Here is a 24,186-nt window from a genome sequence, read left to right on the forward strand (position 1 = left end):
CAGAACAAAGGCACTGTCTCAACTTTTTTAAAACCTGTTGCAGCCATCAAATTCAAAATGACCTTGTTTTTTTCTTTAAAATGGAACATTTCCTCAGTTCAAACATTTGATGTGTTTTCTAAATTATATTGTGTTTATGGGATTTGCAATCATGGGGTTGTAGTTTCTTTAAAGCTAATGTGCTCAATTTGATAAATATGATATAGAGAAGCACTGTGCTCTTTCAGCAAGTACCAAAATGTACACCAGGATTAATCCACTAAAATCTGTGAAATCCACTTCTTCTTTAAACATGTTGTACAACTACACCTGGTTTAACTTTGTAATGCCGGGATTTTTAAAGTACACAATTCATCCAATTGAATTCAAATCAAATCCTAATGTACTTCGAGGACTTCTAAATTAAGTTTGCTCTGAGATTCCAAAAATGTCTTGAATATAAACCTTTCCAAGCTCTGCAACATGCTGTTCATACCCTTATACACCATTATATAAACCTCAGCTCATTTATAACATGCCTAAAATGTATTTTGCCAGTTGCCATTTGAATGTACCCAAAGAACAGATTTTAATGATATGAAAAAAATCAATCAACAAGCAAAGTCATTGTGATCAGACTTTCTTAGAAAACTCACCTGGCAGTGTGCGTCGCATCGTTCGCCCCTCCAGCCCGGAGTGCAGGTACACTGACCGTCTAGAGCATTACAAGCGCCACCATTTCCACACATGCAGGTGAGGTTACAACCGAGTCCCCATGTGCCACTGGGGCAATTTATAGAGCAGTGAACTCCATACCAGCCTGGGTTAAAGAGAAGAGCTTTAGGATAGTTCTCTACACCAGCAAATTTAGATGTATGCACATCAAAAGCAACTACATATATTTATATATTAAAAGATCTATAATTTACCAATAGTAAATTTAGAGAAAGGAGAATCTTACTATTGCACATCTGTCCACTAGTTTAATACAGAATAATATATAGAATCCTATATATAAAACTACCAACTGGAGAGGATGGCACAAGCAGTGCTTTCTCTTAGCTTTGTCAAATCAACACAGACATCTAACTGCTAGCCTCAAATTGTAGTACGAAAGACAAGGAATATGAGCAATCTGACCTCTTTCACAAACATGAAATCACAGACGTCCACTAGGTTAGATTAAGGACATTCCTTTACACAGAATGTATGGTCAATCTGGCTAGGTCTTTCCAGGACCTAGACTGCTCTGGCATTGTCAAGATACAAAAGACCCTCCTGACAATAGTATCTGCTTCTGTTGTGCAACTTGGGAAGCCTGTAAAACTATGTCTAATACTGCATCAACACAGTCCTTCACAGAATCTTTCTCAAATCAGGTTGAAGTACCTGCTTTGCATGTGCAGGATCCATCTACTGGTGAACATGTGGCTCCGTTCTTACAGGTGCAAACAGAGGAGCAGTTTACTCCGTACATCCCTGGTGGACAGCGTACAGAGCAATCTGCACCCTGATAACGAAGTTAACAAAAACGAGAAACCATCATGTATCAGGAATTCGATAACACAAATATTGAACAGGGTAAAGAAACACTGCAGAAGTAAATGCGTGTTCACCTGGAAGCCTGGAGCGCAGATACACTCTCCTGTCACACTTTGGCAGTCTGCACCATTCTGGCACTGGCACACCTGCTGACACTCCTCGCCATAGAAGCCTGGGGGACACGTCTCGTTACAGTAGATACCTGACCAACCAGGCTGGCACGAGCACTCACCTGATACGGGGTGGCAGCTGGAGAAAGTAACAATATGCTTTTCATCAACCTTTTCATCTTAACCTTTTATATAAAGTACACACAAGCAAAGGTGACAATAAAATATGATATACATCCCATTAGATTGGCCAGAACCCAAAAATACACTGGTCATTTTTATTTCTTCTCTACAAATCTTGAACGCTTAATTGAAATTTCCAGTGTTTCTATGTTTCTCTTCTGTTTTTTTAACCTGAATTCCCAAAAGGTGAATCGAGACATAATATACTATATAAGACTTGCATTCAAAATCTTCAATAGCATCAATAATAATAAAGATTTTCTGCAAAAAAAATGCTTTACAAAAAAAAACCCTCCATGCCACAGCCAGGGGTGCCAAGAACGGGTTAAGTTTCTTACATAAGGACACAATAGCAGTGTGTAATGTGAGGACAGTAATCATGGAATTTCTCTGAAGAGAGATGTCTACCAGCTGCCTCAGTCATCTACAGCAGGAGTTCACATTTTTTGTACACAGTGAACCTTTTAACTGTAAAACAATTTCACAAGGAACCTTTGGCACAGATTTATACCATAAGCATAAATAATAAATACAACAAGTTTGATCTACTGTATAGATCTTCCACTAATCCTACAAATGTAGTTTTGTTAGTGTGTATTCAGGTGGGTTCAAGTCTATATTTCAGGGGGAGCTTAAAATTTCTGTTATTGTGCTTAAAAGTGGAGGATGTCACAAAGTATGTCCTAAAAAAAGTTAAAATGTGGGGAAAACCATTCAAAACAAATAGGGAATGAGGATTCAATAGACATTTGCCTCACTGGCATCATAAGTTGTAATTGTGGTTAATGGCCATGTCCTGTACCTGTTGGTCGGGGCAGCTGGTGGCACCTGAAACAGCCGTGGTATTGAGTGAAAGTGAAGCAGCTGTCCACACACACACGACACATGAAGCCACTCAGCTGTGCTAGCCTGTCTCATCCAAAGGCCATAAACACAATGGGAAACTGTGTGTGTCTCTAAACACATAAACAGACTTTCTCCTGCTTGTTGTCATTAAAACGCAAAACTGACTCCCACGTGTCTTCAAGTGCTGCCAGCTTTCTCTTTACTGACATATATACAAACACTATGCAAAAATACTCAGCTAGACACCTACCACATCATTTCAAGACCTTTACCTTTGGGTGTTTGGAGAATGGCACGGGCACTTTTTGTCGCATTTGATGCCGTAGATCCCTTTTGGGCAGATGCGGGTTTCACAAATCTCGCCTGTGTATCCCGGCTCGCACAGACAAGCGCCGCTAATGTGGTAACACTTGGCTCCATTTTGACAGCGGCATGTTTGGCGGCAATTCACACCATACTTGCCAATCGGACATTCATCCTGGCACCTGCCAAGACACGAACAAGGCACACACCTTCAGTTATTAATCACATGATCACTGAGCGCTGATTGATTGTGTGTTAATGTTGGGCATTTGCTGCTGCTGTTCCTGCATGTCCTTGTGAAGGAAGACCATTGCCAATCATTCTAGATTTCATTGTATAAGATTTTTTTCTGGGGTTTTAAAATAAAATTGTAAGTGTGTCCTACAAGAAGACAGCGATCTGAAACCTGATGAAATTGTCATCAGGATGCAATCTTACTCTGGTGGCTTGAATTGAACAAGGCTATGTTATATTAGATGTATCTGATTAATGTGAAAAATGTGATCTGTTTATTGAAACTAAGAGGATTCAAAACATGTTCTGATTCTGTTCATGAGAATCCTTCAAAAGATGAAGGAAGCTATAAAAGCAAAGGCTGGCATATAGTATATACATAATACATATTAACATCACATCCAGAAATAGGAAGTGTTGACTCAGTGTTTAAAGTCTTGATTGGAAGATGCTACTCCTGTTTCCCTGAGCATGTTAGGTGTCCGGTCCCAAACTGTAACTTTATTTAGATAAAAGCTGGTATCATAATGACTAAATGAATATATACAGGGAGATGCAAATGTGATCATTTCCACTATACATAACTTAATATACTATATTTGACTTTCTCTTACTTGCATTAATGAAGTAACAAAAAAACACTTAAAATATCCTGTTACAATATTGTAAGTATTAATTCAACTGTTTTATCTGCAATATTATAAACACAGTATTTGCTTGGTTTGTGTTTGCTTTCCAAATTTCTTTAAAAGCTTTTACCAGATATTAAAGTTATATGACATAGAAAGAGAGTCCTCACCAGTTGTCTGTTTCAATCAAAGTTGTCTTTATAAGAATCAATTAAGTAATTGTGCCATTGCGTCAACGTCTTTTTTAATTATTATTCCTGAGCAGGAACTTTTTAGAACAATCCTTTTTCACAATACAATGTCAATCTGTACATCCAGTCACAACAACATGAGATATAGACTCTGAATTGGTACAATCTTATACCATTTAAAAACAAAACAATTCTGTCTCCTAACAGGCGCCTGTAAAAGAACTGGAGCTCATCAGAACCCACTTGTTGATAACTCCCTCCTCCGGATGAACATTCCATACAAGTAATAAATAATTAGATGCATAGGGAGAAGCATACACTAGCCCTGATAAAGGGGTTTTGATAAATGAGTGTGTCAAGCTGGAAAAAAATTCAAGCCATGTCATTTGGACATGGCTATCTTCTCCATTAGCTGTGCAGATGGGCTCTGGCTAAGCTGTTCCCAAATGCTGGCACCCTACAGAAAGGATGGACTTGTGTGGGAACACATGGAAGCTGTCCAACCGTGCAATGATTCCCACTGATTTGAGTTCCATGCACAATATTGCATAAATCACAATGTCAGGTGCCTCCTACAGAATAACGTCAAACCAGAGGAAGTTGGTTTTAACACCACGCTTTGGATATTAGTGTTTTAAGAACATACAGGTGCAGTTCAAAGCAACTTCTATTTTTTACCCCCTTTTTTTGTCGCTTCACACAAACAATTACTATTTTTCAGCCAATGGGTGTGGTGGGATGGGGCCTGCTTGATTTCAGCACTTTCTCATGGCATCTGTTTTAGCCAAAGCACTTATTAACTCATAAAAATGCACTTGTAGTGCTATTCCTGTGAACTATGGCTTGCTTAAGTATATGGTTCCTACGCTGTGATGCTGGTAATTACATGCACAGGGCAATGCTCCCCAACTCAGGCATCATTCCTACACCAAACCAAACCCCCTTTTTTTGCTTATAATGCTGCTTATAGTCAGGATCATCGCCTAATATTCCATTCAATTCAATTAATTTTTATTTGTATAGCGCTTTTAACAATGAACATTGTCTCAAAGCAGCTTTACACAGATAATGTGGTGATTAAAAGTAAATATGTTCTTTGTAAGTAAGTTTGTTCCTTATGAGCAACTGTGGCAAGGAAAAACTTCCTGAGATGGCATAAGGAAGAAACCTTGAGAGGAACCAGACTCAAGAGGAAACCCATCCTCCTCACATGTTATGGATTAAAACTTGTATATCCAAACACATCTATAGATTTCTATACAGCATTGTAGCATTTAGCAGCTTTGCATTTGATTTTAAAAGAAAAAAACTTCTAAAAAACTATTGCAATTCACCTCACAAAGACTCTGGATGCACTGCTTTTGCATTTGTTCAAGGATAATACAAAATATCAGATCATTCAAATAATTAATTGTCTGAAAAATCCTTGGATTATACGGAATTTTTCCACACATCCTCTGTGCCATTGTCATATGTCACTGGTTAAAAGAATAATAAAACCATGGCTAAAACTCACAGCACAGAGAAGATGTTTTCCTCTTGAATAGCTAAGGCATTCCTTTCTTTAAATATTTTTAGTATACTGTTTCTTTAGTATTTATAAATTTATTTTAGTATTTATTTTCTTTAGGATTTAAGTAGAAAAAGTTTTGCTTTATAGATGGTAGCAGGAGAAATTGTTTTTAGCTACATGGGACAAGGGTTTTTGAATGACTCGATTAGTATACAATGATGTGAATCTTATTTAGTGTTACTCATTGATTATCCTGAGTTTGCATGGCTGGTGTATTATTTTTAGTTCAAATTATGAACAGTTGACTTCACGACTTAATTATCATTCGACCTTGCTGCAAGTGGTAATTACTGTCCCTCATTCAAGACCATACAATACAGTATCTGACTTGATCCCCATTCAGCCACAGACTAATTACCATATCGAACAACTCCATTGTTCAGTCAACACTGCCTGCTTATTCATATTAGCACATTTAATACTTTCATTACTAAATAAAAAATAAACTGTTTGCTTAATGCCGTAAATGAATTGCAAGCCTTAATCCTTTCTAGTCTATATATTTTTGTCTTTCTAGTTTTGACTCTTGCCTATTGTCCTGTTGACAAAATGCAGGTTAACACTGTCTGGCTTTGATCTAATTCACACAATAGGCACTTTTTGTGCTAAAAAAGGCTGAGTAAACACAAATTTGCACAAAGCAGCTTGAAAAAAGCTTTTGTCTCACCGCTCCCCGGTGTAGCCCGGACTGCAAAAACACTCTCCTGTAGAGAAAGAGCAGGTTCCGCCATTGTGACACTGACACTCCTGAGAGCAGTTCCTACCAAAGCGACCCTCAGGACAGGGCTGTCCACACACAGTTCCCTGGACACAAACAACCAAGCCATTTATACAGCAGTTTGAAAGAATTTTGGAGCAATTTGGCCACAGTTGTCAAAACGGAAGCGATAGGAAGAATTAATGGCCCAAAATATGACAGATACTGACATATCTAATACATTATCTGGTAACACTTTACAATAACAGTACATAAATGACCATGTAGTAACATGTAAACTAAAACTTTATTAGGAACTAATGATGAGTTAAGGCATATACTAATCAAGAACTAACCTAACTACACCATGAGTCACATGAATTCATGTGTAAACGACGACTACCTTAATTACATGTTAGTACATGTTTGTTAATTAATGTATTATTTACCACTTTAGGTTAAGCTAAATGTAACTTGCTCCATGAGTAAGAATATTAATTAAAAGTGCATTATTACAACACCATTTGATGGTGCTGAATTATCCTCCTTATGGAATGCACAAAGGCACATTAATAAAAACCTGTTTATAACAAACTATTTTCTTCCAACAGTGGTTTTTTTTTGTTGTTATGTAAAACATTTTAAGAGGAGAAATAGTGAGTTCCTACCATCCAGCCTGCAGGGCATGAACATTCTCCAGTTACGTGGTGACACACTCCACCATTCTGGCAGGGACAACGCTCCTCACACTGCTGCCCGTGTTTGCCTGGAGGACACAGATCCTCACAACTACACAGAAACAGCAAATGAATAAAAATAAGATTTAACACATTGTCATTTATGTTTGTGTAAACTTTTTGTTCAGGAGTGTGTAACTTAGTAGTACTCTACATTTGTGGTGTATTTTTGTCAGCCTGCTTGTGACTTACAATGCTCCTGTATAGCCAGGGCTGCATGTGCACTCCCCTGTGACGTGGTGGCAAGTGGCATTGTTTTGGCATTGGCATTTTTGCTGGCAGTTGTTACCATAGGTGCCTGACTCGCATCGCTCCTCACACCGCCAGCCGCGGTGGCCAGTTGTGCAGATGCACGCACCAGTGATGGGGTTGCACAGTGCTCCGTTTTTACACTGACACCGGTTACTGCAGTGAGGACCCCAGTGACTAGTGTCACATGCTGCATTGAGAAATAAAAAAACATAATCAAGGATCAGCTTTTACAGTGTCTTCAGAATATAAGTCTTAACACTTACCATGCAAGCCATCGTTAGTATTTTGTCTACAAATCAGTGTGGATTGAATTGTACAGTATGTTTTATGAACAGAAATACACATAAAATCAGCATCAACCCTCATAAAAAACGGCATGTCAACTCTCAAGATGAAGATAGCAAAAATTATTTTTAATTGTTGATAGAATTGGTCTTGAAGAACAAGTTCTGCTACACTGCTGTTAATGAGAGATAGCCAGAGACAGCACCAGCATCAAGGGAACCAATCAGTTCACAGAATAGAATTTCAAGTTTGAACTCAACAATTAACCAAGCTGGCCACCCAGAAAACTAGTTTCTGTGAAATTGAAATAAAGGAAAAAATTTAAACACGTGACTAGCTATAGTATATCATCTCCACTGTCAAAAACTTGTTTTTTTGATTTGCCAAAAAAAAACCTAAAGCAGGTCAACAAACATTTAAAAAGAATGGCTTATACTAAATAGTCTATGATGATGTGATGTGAAGTACGTAACTACCAGACTAATAAAGATCATAATAACAGGCTGCCCTGCCTATACTAACCACATCAGATTTAGTGCTGAGGCTTAATTAAATCTGCACTTAAATCAGAAATGTATACCACAAGTTGGGACTGAAATGGCAAACCCAGGAATTAATGTCCTCACATGTACGATCGAAACCGTGCAAAGACGTCACTAGGCATTATGAGATAAATAAATATCCCTGAATCACAGTGTTTTTCTCTCCATTTCCAACAGTTACTGTTTTCGCCGCTGTGCCCTGATACTCAGCCTTGTTTTATGGGCAGAGTAAAAGTGTTGCTGAGGTAAGCTAGCAGCTGCCCATGCTTAAGATCTTTACAGAGCAATAAAGCACGAAATCTTTTAAAATATTTGAGTATATTTCATATTTCAGATGAGATGACATTCTAGTATGGGTCATCAAGCATATCCAATGAACAGTGTGTTTTCGTATTGCATCTTGAAGTGAGACTTTTGAAAATGACTGCTAAAATATTTAGTCCAGCGCAGATATTTTATTGCATGAACTACACTGGGGAAAAAAATGTAAACACAGATATCACTTTTAGACAGTTCTTTAATACAATAGGCATAATCACAACAGGATTCAGGAAGCAAACGAAACATGAACAAGCCAGTAAAGGTAAAATTTCTAGTATATTCATGTGAAACCATCCACAGCAGCACAGCAGAGTAATGTATAGACTATCATTATTTAATAATCCCTTTATCAACACTAATGTAAAGCATAACCTAATCACCAAACTGGTACCAAGCTTTTCTTCCACATTTTGGGTTTGATTTAAGAGGTCCAACTGTTAAACTTTAAAAACCACCCAATACCACAGCTGATGTGATCAGTCCAGACAGCATGCAGGAGAGGCTCTAAATAGCCCAGACCACACATTTATTCTAGAACTGCTTCAAATTGTCCAGAGACGCTCTTTCCCAGCAAAGCCAGGAAACGGGTACAAAATGGATTAGGAGAGCTTAGAAAGCCTGCAACTGTTCATTAGAGTTTTGTGGTTTTAGGTTGAAGGCGTGTCTGTTGAAGCTATTGAGATCACTGCGGAGTCAATAAACACTTTTGATGACAGAGTACACAAGCAAGCTGACGTTAGAAACGACTTCATTTGGGTTTTGGAAGACTTTTATCTCAGAGTTTTCCTGACTAGACATCTAGACAATGCAACAAAAAAACAGTGTCTTCAAATAATAAATAGAAATACTGCCTTATAATCCTAGAAGAGTGAGAGAGCACCAGATAACGCACTGATGATGCCAATGTATATTGGAAAAATCAAGGGAATGCTCAGATTTTTACATATGTTGCTGTATTTTTTATGGAATGTGGTACAACAGCAACATATTGCTAATGCTGTTGAGCACAATCTAGTTTTTACACATGAGTGAACTTCTTGAAACGAGCCTAAAGCAGACAAAAAACACATTAATTATATTGTTTGTCAGACACCCATTAACATCTGTCATTAATATATAGCTGGAAAATATACTGTATAGGCTACTCTTTGATAGATTATTTGCACACCCACATGCACCAATCTTGACTTTATTTTTTCTTTTGAATCAGAACAGTGTCTGTAGTCATTAGTTTGCAAACTATTCGTGTAATTTAAAACACCTCCTCGCATATTTGTTTTTGCTGCTATGATCGCCAGATTCATTCTATGGGCTATATTATATTTGTCATGGAAACCTTGGATGTTTTTTCTCCAGACTACCACAACCCCTTCTCATACCTGTCTCTGACTATATTCCTCTCCAGACCTCCAGTGTGCACAATTGAAATGTTTTTAAATTCAGGATTTTACTTGCCCACTCTGCTTACTAAGGACCTCCACACCCTTGCTCGGCTGAGATGTCGCTCTAGTCTTTTGCTCAGTTGAGGACATCGCTCCGCCCATCCTGCTTGGCTAAGGACCCTGACTAACTAATTATGCAACTACATAAGTAGCTAAGTGAAGTTGCCTGTGACTTACACCATGTATTTATTGTTTTGTTTTTACTTCTCTACCCTTTTCCTAGCTGTATCATAGCTCTTTGTTTCTCTTCTGTAAATGTTTTTGTTTCTAGCTTAAAGTTCTTCATTTGTATCTGCCTTCTGCTTTTAGGATCTACATCATGACAAAATTTGGGAGTATTTGCTGAGATTAGCTAGCAGTTGTCCAATCCTGAGCCTTTTACAGCACTAAGCTAAACTTGGCAATATAGATTTGTTCTAGCAGTTCAATGGAAAATATTACAGCAGTTCATCGTATTTAAACCACTTAAATAAGCTAAATGTTACATCTATAAGGAACTGAACAAAAAGTTGATATGGTAAGTTTCAGTTGCACTTTCTCAGCAAGCACTTTAAAAGCTTTCAGTTGCGTAAGTGAATTCTATTCTTTCCTTTCTTTTCCTTGAGGCCACTCAGAAGATGTTTTTGTAAGAAAGCCAAGTGTATTAAATCAATTTTCCCCCATTAGGTTTAGGTTAGGATTTGGGCAAAGGTCTGCTGGGGCTCAATGAAAGTCAACCTAAAAAAACACCAGATTTTCACATGGTCCCAATTTGCGTAAGCCAGCGCACATGAAAACTGTATACATGGTTTATCTTCTAATAAGGAGACAGAGTTGGTCCCTATAGCCATCATATCTAAAATACGTCGCTATGGATTGCTAATTTTCTGATTTTCTTTGTTGCCCATGTTTTCATTACAGTCATTTCTCTCCATGTCCTATTAGGCTGCTCTGTGCCTAGCGTGCATTAGTGCTTTCTAGTCCTGCTTAAAAGTCTATCGAACTTCCGCAGGGAAAAAAAAACAAACATTGAAGGTTCTGTACTCACAAAACACTTTTTTACTGAAAGCTACGTGTGTAAAAGACCTGACCCAGTTTAAACACAGTGGACCTGGAGGCCTCACCGTGCTTTACCCTGCACACTAAAAGCCCCCTATTGTCCCACTCAACAAGGGACTCTGTGCCCTAGAGAGGAAAAAGAGCTAAGACTACAGATACAAATGGATCTGTGCCCGGTATTGAGTAGGGCGCCTGTATTTGCACTGTTAAATCACACAAATGATTCACTGATAAATATAAATCCAAACAACAAACAGAATTGGCCAAAACTAAAGAAGAGTTTTCCTGGATGTAAAGCTTTACAGAGATAATAATGTTTTAATTTTTTTATATACTAAAACTGAGAATTCTCCTCAGACTTTAACTTCTTAATAACTGGGTAATAGGTGGATGATTTCACTGATATCAATCATAATTATTAAATTAAACATAATTGACCTAAATCACTACAAATAATTTAGCACCATACTGTATATGTTGCACACAGGTCTCCCAGGCCTCAGACTACATCTTAAACACTACACACACACAAAAAAAAATCTAGCCTAAAAATATTCACTACTGGTAAAGTGGGCCATATTTTTCTTTCTTTGCATAGGAAACAAGGCAACTGTGGTGTTCATGCATGTATGAATTGCAGTACAAGCAATATTGTTTTTCTCTGTTTTTACCCAGTCCTAGTCAAAATAGATTAAATACATTGTTTCTGTGTTTTAACACCAGATCTCAGAAGCCACTAACTAGTTTAATCTAGTTCATCTTTGCTTTTTCAACCTGCAAGATTGTTTTCAAATTAACCCGATTTGGTGAAAAAGCACATGCCTGGCAACCCTGATTGCAGCGCAACACTGATTTATAATCAAATGCATAAAAAGTAATGCTATTAAGTATCAATTAACATAAATATGAATTCATTTTATATTCATCATGGTCATCATGAATGCATTAATCAAGTAATCCCTCAGAAAACACACACAATGTACAGTCGCATTAGTAGTTGATAAATCAAACCATTTCAATATTAGATATTCAAGCAATTATACATAATATTTACGTGCATAAGTTTTTATATTTCTCTATATTTCAAAAAGACAAACATCCTTACAATTCAGCCTCAGCGGAAAAAGAGGCATCATGATTGTTTTTCCCAACCTGCCAACAGAATAATAAATGACCATGGTGATTTACCGCAAATAACACATGGTATTTTGAGATTTGTTTGGGTTGTGCAGCCACAGTTAGACTGGAGTACATAAGAGGTCAGCAGGGTGCTTCCACCAGGGATAGTTCTTCTAATTTGTCCTGTGTTTATGGGGCGCCTAGACATCTGTTTCTCATAATACACCACACAGGTGCCTCCTGCCTTTATTAAGACGTCTCCACCGAGGGTCAAAAGCGAAAACAATTAGACAGTAAATAGGAAAAGCCAGAGCAGCTGACTGATGATTTATTAAGACAGAGATGTTCGTGTGAGGAATTAGGTTTTTTTTATCAGCAAATGTGCTTTACTAGTTTTAAACTTAAACCGCTAAAATTAAGACGTCCGAGACCCGACAGAAAATTTAACACAAATTTATTAAAACAGTTTTGCCTATTCAGAGAGGCCAGTATTCCAGCAGCAATCTGGCTTCACGCGAGAAATTTACAATCTGAGCATGAAGCAGAATGACGCTTATGGAAAAGGGTCAGTTACTGCAGAAAAAACAGTGGGTGTAATTGATGCGGCCAGTTGTCGAGGGAGCAGTTGTGCTTTGTCTGTGTTGAAATCTCACACCCTTGTGTGCACACACCACACACACATACACAGAAGCCTTTTTTGAACTCTGCAGAAACACACTTTAATGAAGATGCAGAAACGGCAGCCAAAAAAAACGAAAGGCAGCAAATGGCAAGCCAAGTATGGAGAGAAGGGATTAATACTTCTTCTCTTTTTGGCTTATGTCAATCATCCTTGTAGACAAAGTGCTCAATGCGATACTTGCCCTGTAGTTAATCAATGTTACTGAGAAACTGAAAACGCAACAAATCCTCTGTAATGAAGACGCATCCTCTTTCCCATGTGTGAAATAATTCACAGCTTTAAATGCTTTTAATGCCCATACTCTTAATGAACTTTGCCTCAAAGCAGCTTTACAAAGATAAAGAAATAATAAAGTTGTATAAAAGAATGTAAATGTCTATTTCTTATAAGTGTAAAACTGTGGCTAGAAAAAATTCACTGAGATGGCATGAGGAAGAAACCTTGAGAGGAACCTCCTGATATGGGTGGCACCAAATGCCCATTCATTACAGTCCCATCATTATTGAGGTGTACTGTTTAGTGATAAATGCAGAACTATTCATGCAAACTGTGGTCCCGAGCCAATCTAGCAGACTGTTGATATTAATTACAGTCCAAATCCACCCTCATAGTTTTTGAGTTGATCAGTAACATCATAGATCTTTAGGCTGTTGATGTCGAACTATTCCCAGCTGCACAGCAGTGGTCTTTGATTAGAGAACTCTGGACACTGGAGAATCCTTCTTTAAATACATCTAATAATACCCTTTACCTAAAGTAGATATGATAATGTAGTAGAACAAATACATTAATATAAACTTTTGTATGTAGCAGGAAAGACTGACAGAGCTGCTGGAAGAGAAGCTTAACTAACCCTTCTAAAACTTTCTGACCAATTAGAAACGCGAATTCAACAGATGTGTAATGAACATGATATTGTGACTCTTTTAGCAAAATAAGTCCTTCCAGAGCTTTGCTACTATCTTGAATGTACATAAACACATGTACAAGATTTGACAAAAAAAATGTTTTTCTAGTTCTTTTAAGGGCATCTTGTTAAAGATCATGCATATTTGTCAATGCCGACATCCACATCATGTTGCACTAAGCAGATACAAATAGTTGCTGTTCTACAGAACAAACCCAGTATGTTGAATCCTATCAGATCTCCTTCTCAAATGAATTTAATGCAGAATAAAATGCACATGCTGACCAGGTGTTAAACCAAGTAGCACTTGTGTGCAGGTTCACCAAACCCTAGTTTTATTACTAGTGGTGAGATTTAAAAAGGATTGTGAGACTGTAACATTAACCTTAACAACAGCTGCCCTGAGCATTAATGTAAAGCCATTTCTTTAACATGAACGCTGCTTTTTTTCCCCTCCTGAAACTGTAGATGTATATCATTAGAGCAGAAAACAATCTTACAAGGATTTGCTAAACCTGAGAATAGTGCATAAAAGAAAGCAGCGTGACTTCAAAACATGAGGGACCATATGGTAGTGTGCTTTGCATTGTTGTCATGAAATGACCTGGTTCAGATTATCACAAGCACTGAACCCTGAGGTGATTTTCTGCATTTCCTCTATGTTATTTTCTACTTCTTTTTTATCGTTTTGTGCACGTAAAGTAGGCAATTTCGGCTTCGCTTCTTTTAAACCTTTTAAATCCTAAGATGCATTGTTATGGCCCTGTGACCTGTAAAGTGAGGGTTTCTTGCACTGTGAGTATCGAAGCATTTTCCAGGAAATGAAATGCATTTTAATGTCTGCTTCTTCAGTCTTCCTTTGGAGAAGTGATCAGATGAGGCCATGGGACTGCTGCACAGATGAAGCCAAAAATACAATAGCGTTTTTAGCCACTGCAATGTCATATTGAAATAGCTACCCAATTACAGAACAGCAGGAACTCTCCCTACCAATTAGCTTCACAGAACTCGCTCAATTAGTGTCACTATAATCATGACATGTTATCAAGTATAGAAAGAATGCAAATTACGTAGCGACGTGTTCCTCTAATTAGTCATATACTGTGATCTAGTGTGTAAACACCATTGGATTGCCAACCATTACAGAGAATCAAGTTTGACCTGAGTAACACTAGTTACACTAGTGTTCAAAATACTTCATCTCTGGGGTCCTTGTGTCCTTAATCAGGCAGAAAACACACACATTTGGTATGGCATTTGCAAACCCAAACAGTATCTCCCAAATACAGTGCATCTGGAAAGTATTCACCACGCTTCACTTTTTCCACATTTTGTTATGTTACATCCTTATTCCAAAATTAATTAAATTCATTATTTTATTCAGAATTCTAAAAACAATACCCCATAATGACAACATGAAAGAAGTATGTTTGAAATTTTTGCAAATTTATAAAAAATTAAAAAATGAAAAAATCCCATGTACATAAGTATTCACAGCCTTTCCTTAATATTTTGTGGAAGCACCTTTGGCACCAATTGCAGCCTCGAGTATGATGCTAGCAGAGAGAGATTAGCATCAATCAATATGTCTGTTCACAATTTGCTGTGGGACTAAGACCTTGGAAGGCTCTTCTAGACAATTCTGTGATATATAAATTTTAGCATTTTCTGCGGTGTCTTGAAGTAGCCAAAATAAGTTGTTTAAACATCAGTGATTGAAACATGGTTGACATATAAAAATTGAAATTGATGGATAGTTTTCAGATGCTAGTTCATAATTCTCAAATGAACCACTAATTCGAATTTAGAACTACCATGTGACCTGAGGAAGCGACTGAGTAAGTTTGTATTCTTTACACAGGTATACATTAAAATCCCAGAGCAAAGCCCTGCTGATGCTGTCAGCAGCTAGTCTGATAATGAAATTAGCATGGCCATACTGGTTGAGTAGCCAGGATTGCGCTACTCTGCTTTTTACTTCCCTGGAAGGGCATGTATAAACCCTCTAAAATGAATGCTATTTACCACTCCTTTGATTCATTACACCATAATCATATATCAAACTAGCTGGTCCTTTTACTTGTACCTGTATCCTTTTACACCTATCTTTCCTAACAAAGGATCCCAGCCCATTGCTAACTTGAAAATCTTGTTTGATTCCTGAGGGACATGGAGAGACTGCAGACATAACAATGACCTTTTTTTGAGACCCTGTAACACAAGGCGAAGTCAGACTGCAGCTACTGAGGAGCTCATCTAATTCATCTGCGCCACCTTCAAACCACTACAGTCAACACACCTGGCCATGAGGGCACTGGAATTGTGTCTGACTTTACAAAATCAGCAGAGATCAAATGGATATTGGCTAATACCTTTAGGCTAGAAATTACCTTAAAGATCTATAATGCACAGTGATCAGAGAGTAGGTTTTAGAAAGTTATATTCTGGAACTACTTTATCACGACGTTACTGTTTCCATACTAAACTGGATAACTGGAGAAACACTGTGACATGGATGGGAAAACACAGCTGTACTCATACTTAGTAGTTTAATACAAAAAAAATATCTATAATGTGAAATTTCACTTTTCATAAAGTAAAATCAACAAAAAAAATGGTCATTAAAAAATGAAAAAGAAAAACCACAATTTTTGCAACAATCCTGAGTGTTTTTGATTTGAAAATGGCAGTGAGAAGAAATGGGCACGCTAGCCAAGCAATCTGGCAGAGTTAAAACAGATGTCCTAAGGGTGTGCAAACTTTTGCACTCAGCTGTAGGTTGTGCATTTAAAAGAATTATAAAGTAGTATTATTTTATTAAATACATTTCTATAAAGCATATAAAGTATTAAAAATGGGTCAGTAGTTCAAAAGAATTGTAGTGTTTGGAGGCTACTCTTGGCACAACACTCAAACCCTTTGGCGTCACTCTGGGTGCCTTCCTTTGTTTGCTGATGTTTTGGAAAGGTTGACACAGCAGCTCTGTGTGTGTGTCTGAATGTGCGTGTGTATGGGTGTGTTATAAGACAGACAGCTCCAGCTGGAGGACTTACCGCTGGAGCAATCGGCTCCTCCCCACCCGGGTTCACACTGACAGGTGTTGGGGGCCACGCATCGGCCGTGCACGCATTTCTCAGCACAGTGTGCTGGGGAAGAAGGGATCAGCGTGGGAGGAAGAGGTAAAAAAAGAGAAAAACAAGAGAAACTTGGGTCAGATTTCATTCCTTCAAATGGATGCAGCCAATGAGAAGATGAACTAATGGGAAAAACAAACACGATGACCTGCTACACAGAGGGGCTACCTTTCAGACAAAGAGCATGCATGGATGAGAATCAAAACAAAACCACAATGTAAAGAGTTTTAGCCTTTTAGAAAACATTAAAGGATCGAGTCTGTGTTACCGGCATACCAGGACCTTTTGATGTGTTTTGATAGCATTGATGGCGAAACAGTGAGCACAGTTGAGCAAGAATTACTTAGCACAGAGGATAGATCTACAGTGAGAACAGAACCAAATCCATTACACCATGCAGCTTTACAGAACATTACAGCAAAATTTCCATGATCTTGAATGAACTCTGTGTTTAATGCTGACACATCTAGGATGTGTTATGAACCCTGGCCTACAGAATGGATTACATTGGAAATAATGAGTTACGGTAATCACGGCCTAGTGCTTATGAGCTCATGAGTCACTGTCCATGTTTAGGAAACACCAAATGAAATTCCATTCACTTACGGTATTAAAATAAAAAAAAATGCATGCACAATATATAGCCACAAGTATGTGGACACCTGACCTTTACACCCACATGTGAGCCACAAATGCAAAGGTATAGAATTGTATAGAATGTCTTTGTATGCTGTACCATTAGCTTTCACTTTACTCAAACTAAAAGGACCAAACATGTTCCAGCATGACAAGACACAAAGCAAGGTTTATAAAAGACATGCTTTGCCAAACTTGGTGTATAAGAACTCGAGCAGACTCCATAAAGCCTCGCTCTCACTACTATTTTAAAATCTTGCGGAAAATTATTTTCAGACGAATGTTTTAAGAGCAGCAAAGTGGAGAATAATTCTGGTATATGATGTTCTTTAAGCACATATGCTTGTGCTGATCAGGTGTCGACAAAGTTTTGGGAATAAACTTCCATTATAATGCATATAAAATAAATCTAATAATAGACAGAAAGGAAAATAAGGATCAATAGTTTGTGATTTTGGTTCATTAGGATTAAGAATATAATCACTCAAAATCTCTGTTAAGAGGGATTAGAGTTAGAATGTATATAGATAATATATATCGTTTCATTATGTCTCCCATTAGACAAAACAGAATATTTTAGAAACTTAGCACGGTCATGACAAACCACCACGTGAACATGACCAAAGTTTGAAATGTGAGAGCTTCTTTTACAGAGCTGTTAAAGCCCCTCTGAGCAAAATGACCTTTTTCTTTTTTACATCAAGTGTAATGTAAAGGCTGATTCATCAGATGAGTTATCAGCCTTTTGTTCTGCAACCAGCCAATGTTACTCTTGCCTGCCCTCACCCTATTCACCACACCAAGTCATTTGAGGTGACTGAAATGTGATCAGGCTGTTAATATAAAATATAAATAAAACATTCTGACTTATAAAAATGACACATTAGATGGGAGCTGGTTATTTAAACAATGCTGTGGTTTGAAATGATTTTAGCTTACAGTCACTTACAAATATTATTCATTAATATCTTTGAATGAATGGCTGCTATCTGATGCCTGATGTTTTTACTTTTAGGATATAATTCTCTGGGATATGGTCCCGAAGTTTGTTTGAGGTACGTTTTTTAATGCTTCATTAAAATGTTAGTGATTCTCAATAAAACGCTGATGTATAACGTGAAATTGTAATCCTTGTCCCTTTTAATTACGTTTATTCAACTGAAAAGATGGCAAAGGGTTTACAAGTTCTGAGCTCTTACAAGATTTACTGAAAACTTTTAAGCAAGGAATTTTATTGGGGTTTACTTCTGGGATAGTTTCCTGGATCATTTTGAGGCAAATTTCCAAAAAAAAAAAAGTTTTGCAGTTACAGTTTCGAAAAGAAAATTCAGGAGGACATAGAACTGAGTAATACTTACGAACACAGATCTCTTTGCTCTCATAGAAACCTGGGCAGCATTGAGACTTGCGACGATACATGGTCTTGTTTCCTCTCCGGTATGCCGTCTTGTAGCTCACCCTGAATCCACCAGTTTGGATCATTATTATGATAAAGAAAGATTCAATTACTATACTGGTAAATTTCTAAATGCTACGATATATAAATACCTAATGCAAAACATTGTAATTAATGCACTGTTTAAATGAAATATTGTGAATCTATATTGTGTATTATTAGTTAAAATACAGTGCCACTAAATTCCTCAGCTTTATTGGCACTGCTGTTTATTTGATTTCAAGTAAATATTAATAAACTATTTTTAAAACTGTACACAATTTGCTGGTGTACATAGTAATAAGCGAACAATACATTCAGGTTTTTAATGAAATAACTTAAATTCTGAATCACTAAAAGTAATTATATGTAATTCCTACATGCGTAACACAGTGCGTCCTTACCTGTGCCGTGTGCACTTGAACCATGTGAGGATGTCAGTGCAGCTGGTGTAATAAACCTGGTCATACGGGTGTGCGTACGATTCCTGCACCGTGACCGAATAACTGCAAAGACAAGCACAATACAGAAAGCATGTGTTAATATTAGCCCTCACAACCTGCGACTGGTTTATGATCCTGTGTGGTCGTCTCTAGCACAAGTGTTGAGTATGTTAATAGGCCATAATGAAGGTATCAGTGCAATGTCTCAGCTTTCAAACACTGCTCACTGTACATGGGTGGCCTCCAATTAAATTCAGTGCAAATATTAATAGAAGAGGGATAAATTAGTGACATTTGACTAAACTGTGGTGTCATAAGACTTACATTTGTTGCCAAAGCTATATTTTAATAACACCGAAGCCACAAGTGCATTGTGGTCTTAAAACAATGTTTGACTGATCTGTGAAAATTTGAAAAAGAAATATAATAAAAACGTATTAGTGTATAGAAACTGAATAGTTTCAATTTCTTCACATCAACAACCACATCCATTGAAAGAGATGACAAAATGAATTCATAACACATTGCCTGATGCTTTAGAGATTAAAGAAATATATATTTTAGGTAATTTTTATTTTTGGTGAAGGATCAGAGCTATAAACTAGTGCATTTAAACTAATTACTCGTGTTTTTTACTCTCAGTGTCTTTCTCATCATTCTATCCATTCTCACATTTGTATCCTAGTCTTTGAAACGTTACACATTGCTGAGTCAGATACAGAAACCGCTCTGTTTAACATATTATTGTCAGATTCTTATTTTTGACTCCTTGCGAATCCGAACCATATTTTGCCTCATGGCACTGTTTATGTGAATTGTAAATTGGATAAAGGGCCCTGTGTTTGTAATTTAACATAACGTCTTGCAAGTATTCCTAATTTTATGACAAACCCACACACAATTCTATTATTTGCTTAAATAGCATATGTACTGTTTATATATAATATTACAGTATTATAGCGTCTTGAATTTCAACACAGGAGCTTATGGACTTGCAGGATTTCTCAGCAAATACAAACTAAATGATGGATATTGGACAGGTACAGAATTCTTGGATAAAAAATTTACTTGCTTTATAATAAGGGTCATTTTTCGGAACAATAAAATAAAAAGAATTACACTTTTGTGTAAGAAATCCTTTACAGGAATTGACAGCAGGGATTGATTTATGCACAATTGGATGAATGTAAAAGAGGATATTATGAAGTCACATGTTTTAAAACTGAAGCTTCAGTGATGGTTTAAAAAACTACAAACTTTTACAGTATTTAAGTTTTACAATTGTTTGAAAGTTACTTCAATTCTTATGATTGCCTATTTCACTATTACTGGTTTCTGTGACATTTTAAAAAATCCCCAACAGGCCTGAACTGTGGTGACTAAGAGTCGGTAAATACCATCCGTTAGGAAACGAGCCCAGACCGCACTCGCACTCACACTGTGTCTCTGCAGGCGCTGTTGAACCACCTCCCTCTTCATGGCTGCTCAGAGCATTGCAGCTGTTACCACGCATTACTCAATGAAAGTAAATCTATCTGGGAAAGCAGCCTCCACCTTTGTTCTTTTTCAATCTGCATTAATGGATTCTTGACTCGTTCCTTAATCACGCTGAGGAAGTATTCTGCCTATTAAAACTTTGTGCGTATGTGTCAAAGAGGAAGACTTGACTGTATGAGGGCATGCATGTGGCCTCTTGTCTGTTTTGAAGGCAAATTTCTTACATCTTAAGTCTAAATATTTAACCGGTACAAACATTTCATGAAGGTTCAGACAATTTACCTGATTCGGACATTCTTACAAAAACCTTGACGTTAGATCATGTTATCTTGCTAATCTAATGCTATTGCTAAAATGTCAGTTTCTCTGTTTCTTTGTTATGGCTAACAGAGGTTTATTTCTCTTTACTTGCTTTGAGCAGTGTAACTTTCTCTTTTTAGCTATATATAATTATCTGCTACATGCTAACTCCTGGACAAGTAACAGGACGAAAGTATAAAGACAACTGACTTTTCGAGCAATACAGTATGTTCTTCCCCAAATTGTCACTATATAGTTGGAGGAACATAATGGTAGAGAATGTTTTTGGATGTGGTAGAATTTGATTTCCCATTCACTTGAACTAGGAGACCCAAACCAGTTCCAGCATGACAATTCCCCAGTGCACAAACCCAGCTCCATGAAGATATGCGTTACATGGATTGGAGCAGCAGATCTTGAGTGGCCTTCTATAGAGTTCTGACCTCAATACTACTGAACACCTTTGGGATCAATTGGAATGCACACCGGATTTACATCAATACCTGATTTTACACCCTTGTGGATGAATGATCACAAATCCCCACAAGCACACATCTAGTGGAACATCTTCCCAGAAGAGTGGAGGTTATTATAAAAGCAAATGGAGACAAAATATGGAATTGGATGTTCAAGTAGCATATTCTAATCTTACGGTCAGATAACTTTGTCCATATAGTATTTTACATTTCACTGACCAGGCAATTCAAGGCAATTCAAACCTACAGATCTGTGCTATGGGTCTGCAGGATCAGCAACCACTAAACACTATGAAATTATCAAACAGTTGACAGTAGTTTCTTCTTGAATATTTTAAGCTCACTTATAAGAAACAAATCATAATCATAAAAAATAAAAAAATCTAAAGTTCGCAATCTACATCTAATTCCACAACTTTGGTAAAACATTATGTACTATTAATTAATTCTCTTTAAATGTAATGTTGATTGATCATTATTAACTTTATTCTAGAACAGTATTTTTATGGGTTCTTTTAATCAAATTCCCCAGGCCTATTCAAAACTTACTAAGAAAAACATGTCAACAACCAGATATATCACTGAATAATCAAGAACAGATGACAAAAAAGTCCCATGTCACAAGTGCGATGGAAAAGAATTATTTTTGAAAAGTCTCAGCATGTTAAATTCTGTTGTGCCTTTGGCAAAACACTGACCAAACACAACAGTGTGCAAGTCACATACTGTTCTTTTCTGTAGATTGTATGCTTTTTTGGCTCTAAGATCAAAGTTTTGTCACGGTTCACATAGATAGAAACAAGTTTTCCTTTGTAAGTGAAGTTTTTTGACATATTACAGATCCTACTCAACAATACAGATAGTAATTAGTGCAGTAATTTTTATGCATGCTGCATTAAAGTCTATATTTTCGTCTGTGCTTGCGTGTGTGTTTGTGGGTGTGTTTGGGTGGGTTGGATTAGGGTGGTGTACCTCTCCCAGTGGCTGCAGACATTAGGATCCTCCAGGTTCAGCGATGATGTCACTCCCATAAGGAAGCATGACAGGCCCAGTAGGACAGAGGCACAGCGCCACAGGAGGGGGAGCATTGTTATGGAAATACCTTTAAGCAAGAAACATTAAAACACATAAGACCAACAAAAAGCATTTGCTGAATGTTCCTGAAAGTTCTCTACACACAAACACACATACCAACAAAGCACATTTGCCATATACTGCAAATATCAAATCCGCTCCAATGTGTCACCAGTATAGAAATATATTATATTATAAAAACTTGATGTGCTACCTTGATGTCTTTGTACAGTAAACAGATGACCAATCAGAGTACAGGTTGCAATATGAAGTGCCGGTAGATTGTTGTACATGGAAATATAAGACATCTCCTGAAGATAAGCCCTACAGCAACTTTTGGAGAAAAAATTAATATACAACCTGGTCTTATTTTCGGGGTAGAATTTAGTTTGACCAAACAAATATAGAAATATTGCCATATTGTCAACTTGCCACGGTTGTTCTTCACTATTGGATATTTCTACTTGACCTTGCAATCCAGTTTATCCCAGAAGAGTTCAATAGGATTTAGGTACAGTGACTGGGCAGGCCATTCCATGATATTTAACACTTAAGCCGACTGTCTGCTTTCTAAATAATGCATAGGGTGTATGGTTCAGCTCATTACCATATTGTATTGTGAAATTAGTTGCAATTAGCTGCAGTCCAGATGGAATTGCATGGCATTGAAATATGGAATGGTAGCCATGTTGGTTAAACATTTCTTATAATTTAAAAGTTAAACTGAATAAACAGTTTTGTTTTTAGCTATTGCTTTATTAAAAAGTACACATCTAGTCTATGCATGTGTAATTCTTCCTTAGACTCCATGTTTTGATTCTTTACCAGCATCTGGTTTCTGCTAGAGCAGCGTCCCTCCATCAATTCAACATTCAAGACCTTAAATCCCTCTATGAATTATGGAATTTAACTTCTGTACTGAAGGGCAAAGAACTTTAAGCATCTGCTTGTTATTAATATAAACCCGAACCAGAACCTGAGCCAGACTGCCATGTTTAAAGTTTTTGCAGGTTATCTGTCTAAAAAAAGACTGGATTTAATGCTCCTTATACACAGGTATAACACTGGAGGAATCTGTGTATAAGTATTTAAGGTATTACCACTATACAATTACTGGTATATAATTAAAAATTAAAATGAACGAAATATTTAATAAGTGCAGTTTTTTCTTCAGCATTTGGACTTACTGTACTAAACATGGGTTTTCTGGGTTGTTGTTTTTTTGTGTATTTCTTTTATGAAACAGTGATTTCAAAATTATTAACACTCAATATTAACACTCAATAATCATTATTTGATTATAAGAATAACATCACACAGCCTGTATTGTTTTGCAAGATTATTAACACCAGACCACTACACTTTAATCTAATTTATACTAGACTTCCCATGTGGACTTCCTTCTGCCATTCAGAACTCAGATGCAAATTCAGGGATTGTGATGCCCAAAGCTTAACACTGATTTTGGGTTGAAATCTTGTTTGCTGTCTATCATTTGAAAGGTCCATTTATAACGTGTTAACCTCTTGCAAAGGTTTTAGTGATGCCACTTCACTTTACTTTGACCAGTTCCTAAGTA

General features: G+C 37.1%; 1 protein-coding gene across 1 annotated transcript in view; it reads right to left on the minus strand.

Annotated features, from left to right (window-relative positions):
* The window catches only part of megf10 (multiple EGF-like-domains 10), a 46,991-nt gene that overhangs the window by 13,027 nt on the left and 9,778 nt on the right, over positions 1 to 24,186 (minus strand). The window contains exons 2-12 of the mRNA XM_046861922.1: positions 22,506 to 22,635; positions 19,222 to 19,323; positions 18,741 to 18,841; positions 16,666 to 16,758; positions 7,217 to 7,463; positions 6,956 to 7,076; positions 6,258 to 6,394; positions 2,933 to 3,145; positions 1,596 to 1,770; positions 1,369 to 1,489; positions 636 to 799 (exon numbers count right to left, since the gene is read on the minus strand). Coding sequence (XP_046717878.1) covers positions 636 to 799; positions 1,369 to 1,489; positions 1,596 to 1,770; positions 2,933 to 3,145; positions 6,258 to 6,394; positions 6,956 to 7,076; positions 7,217 to 7,463; positions 16,666 to 16,758; positions 18,741 to 18,841; positions 19,222 to 19,323; positions 22,506 to 22,621 — 1,590 coding nt within the window. The 5' untranslated portion in view covers positions 22,622 to 22,635. The remainder of the gene's footprint in view (positions 1 to 635; positions 800 to 1,368; positions 1,490 to 1,595; positions 1,771 to 2,932; positions 3,146 to 6,257; positions 6,395 to 6,955; positions 7,077 to 7,216; positions 7,464 to 16,665; positions 16,759 to 18,740; positions 18,842 to 19,221; positions 19,324 to 22,505; positions 22,636 to 24,186) is intronic.

The sequence above is a fragment of the Silurus meridionalis genome, chromosome 11, assembly GCF_014805685.1.
Source record: "Silurus meridionalis isolate SWU-2019-XX chromosome 11, ASM1480568v1, whole genome shotgun sequence".
Lineage (NCBI taxonomy): Eukaryota > Metazoa > Chordata > Actinopteri > Siluriformes > Siluridae > Silurus > Silurus meridionalis.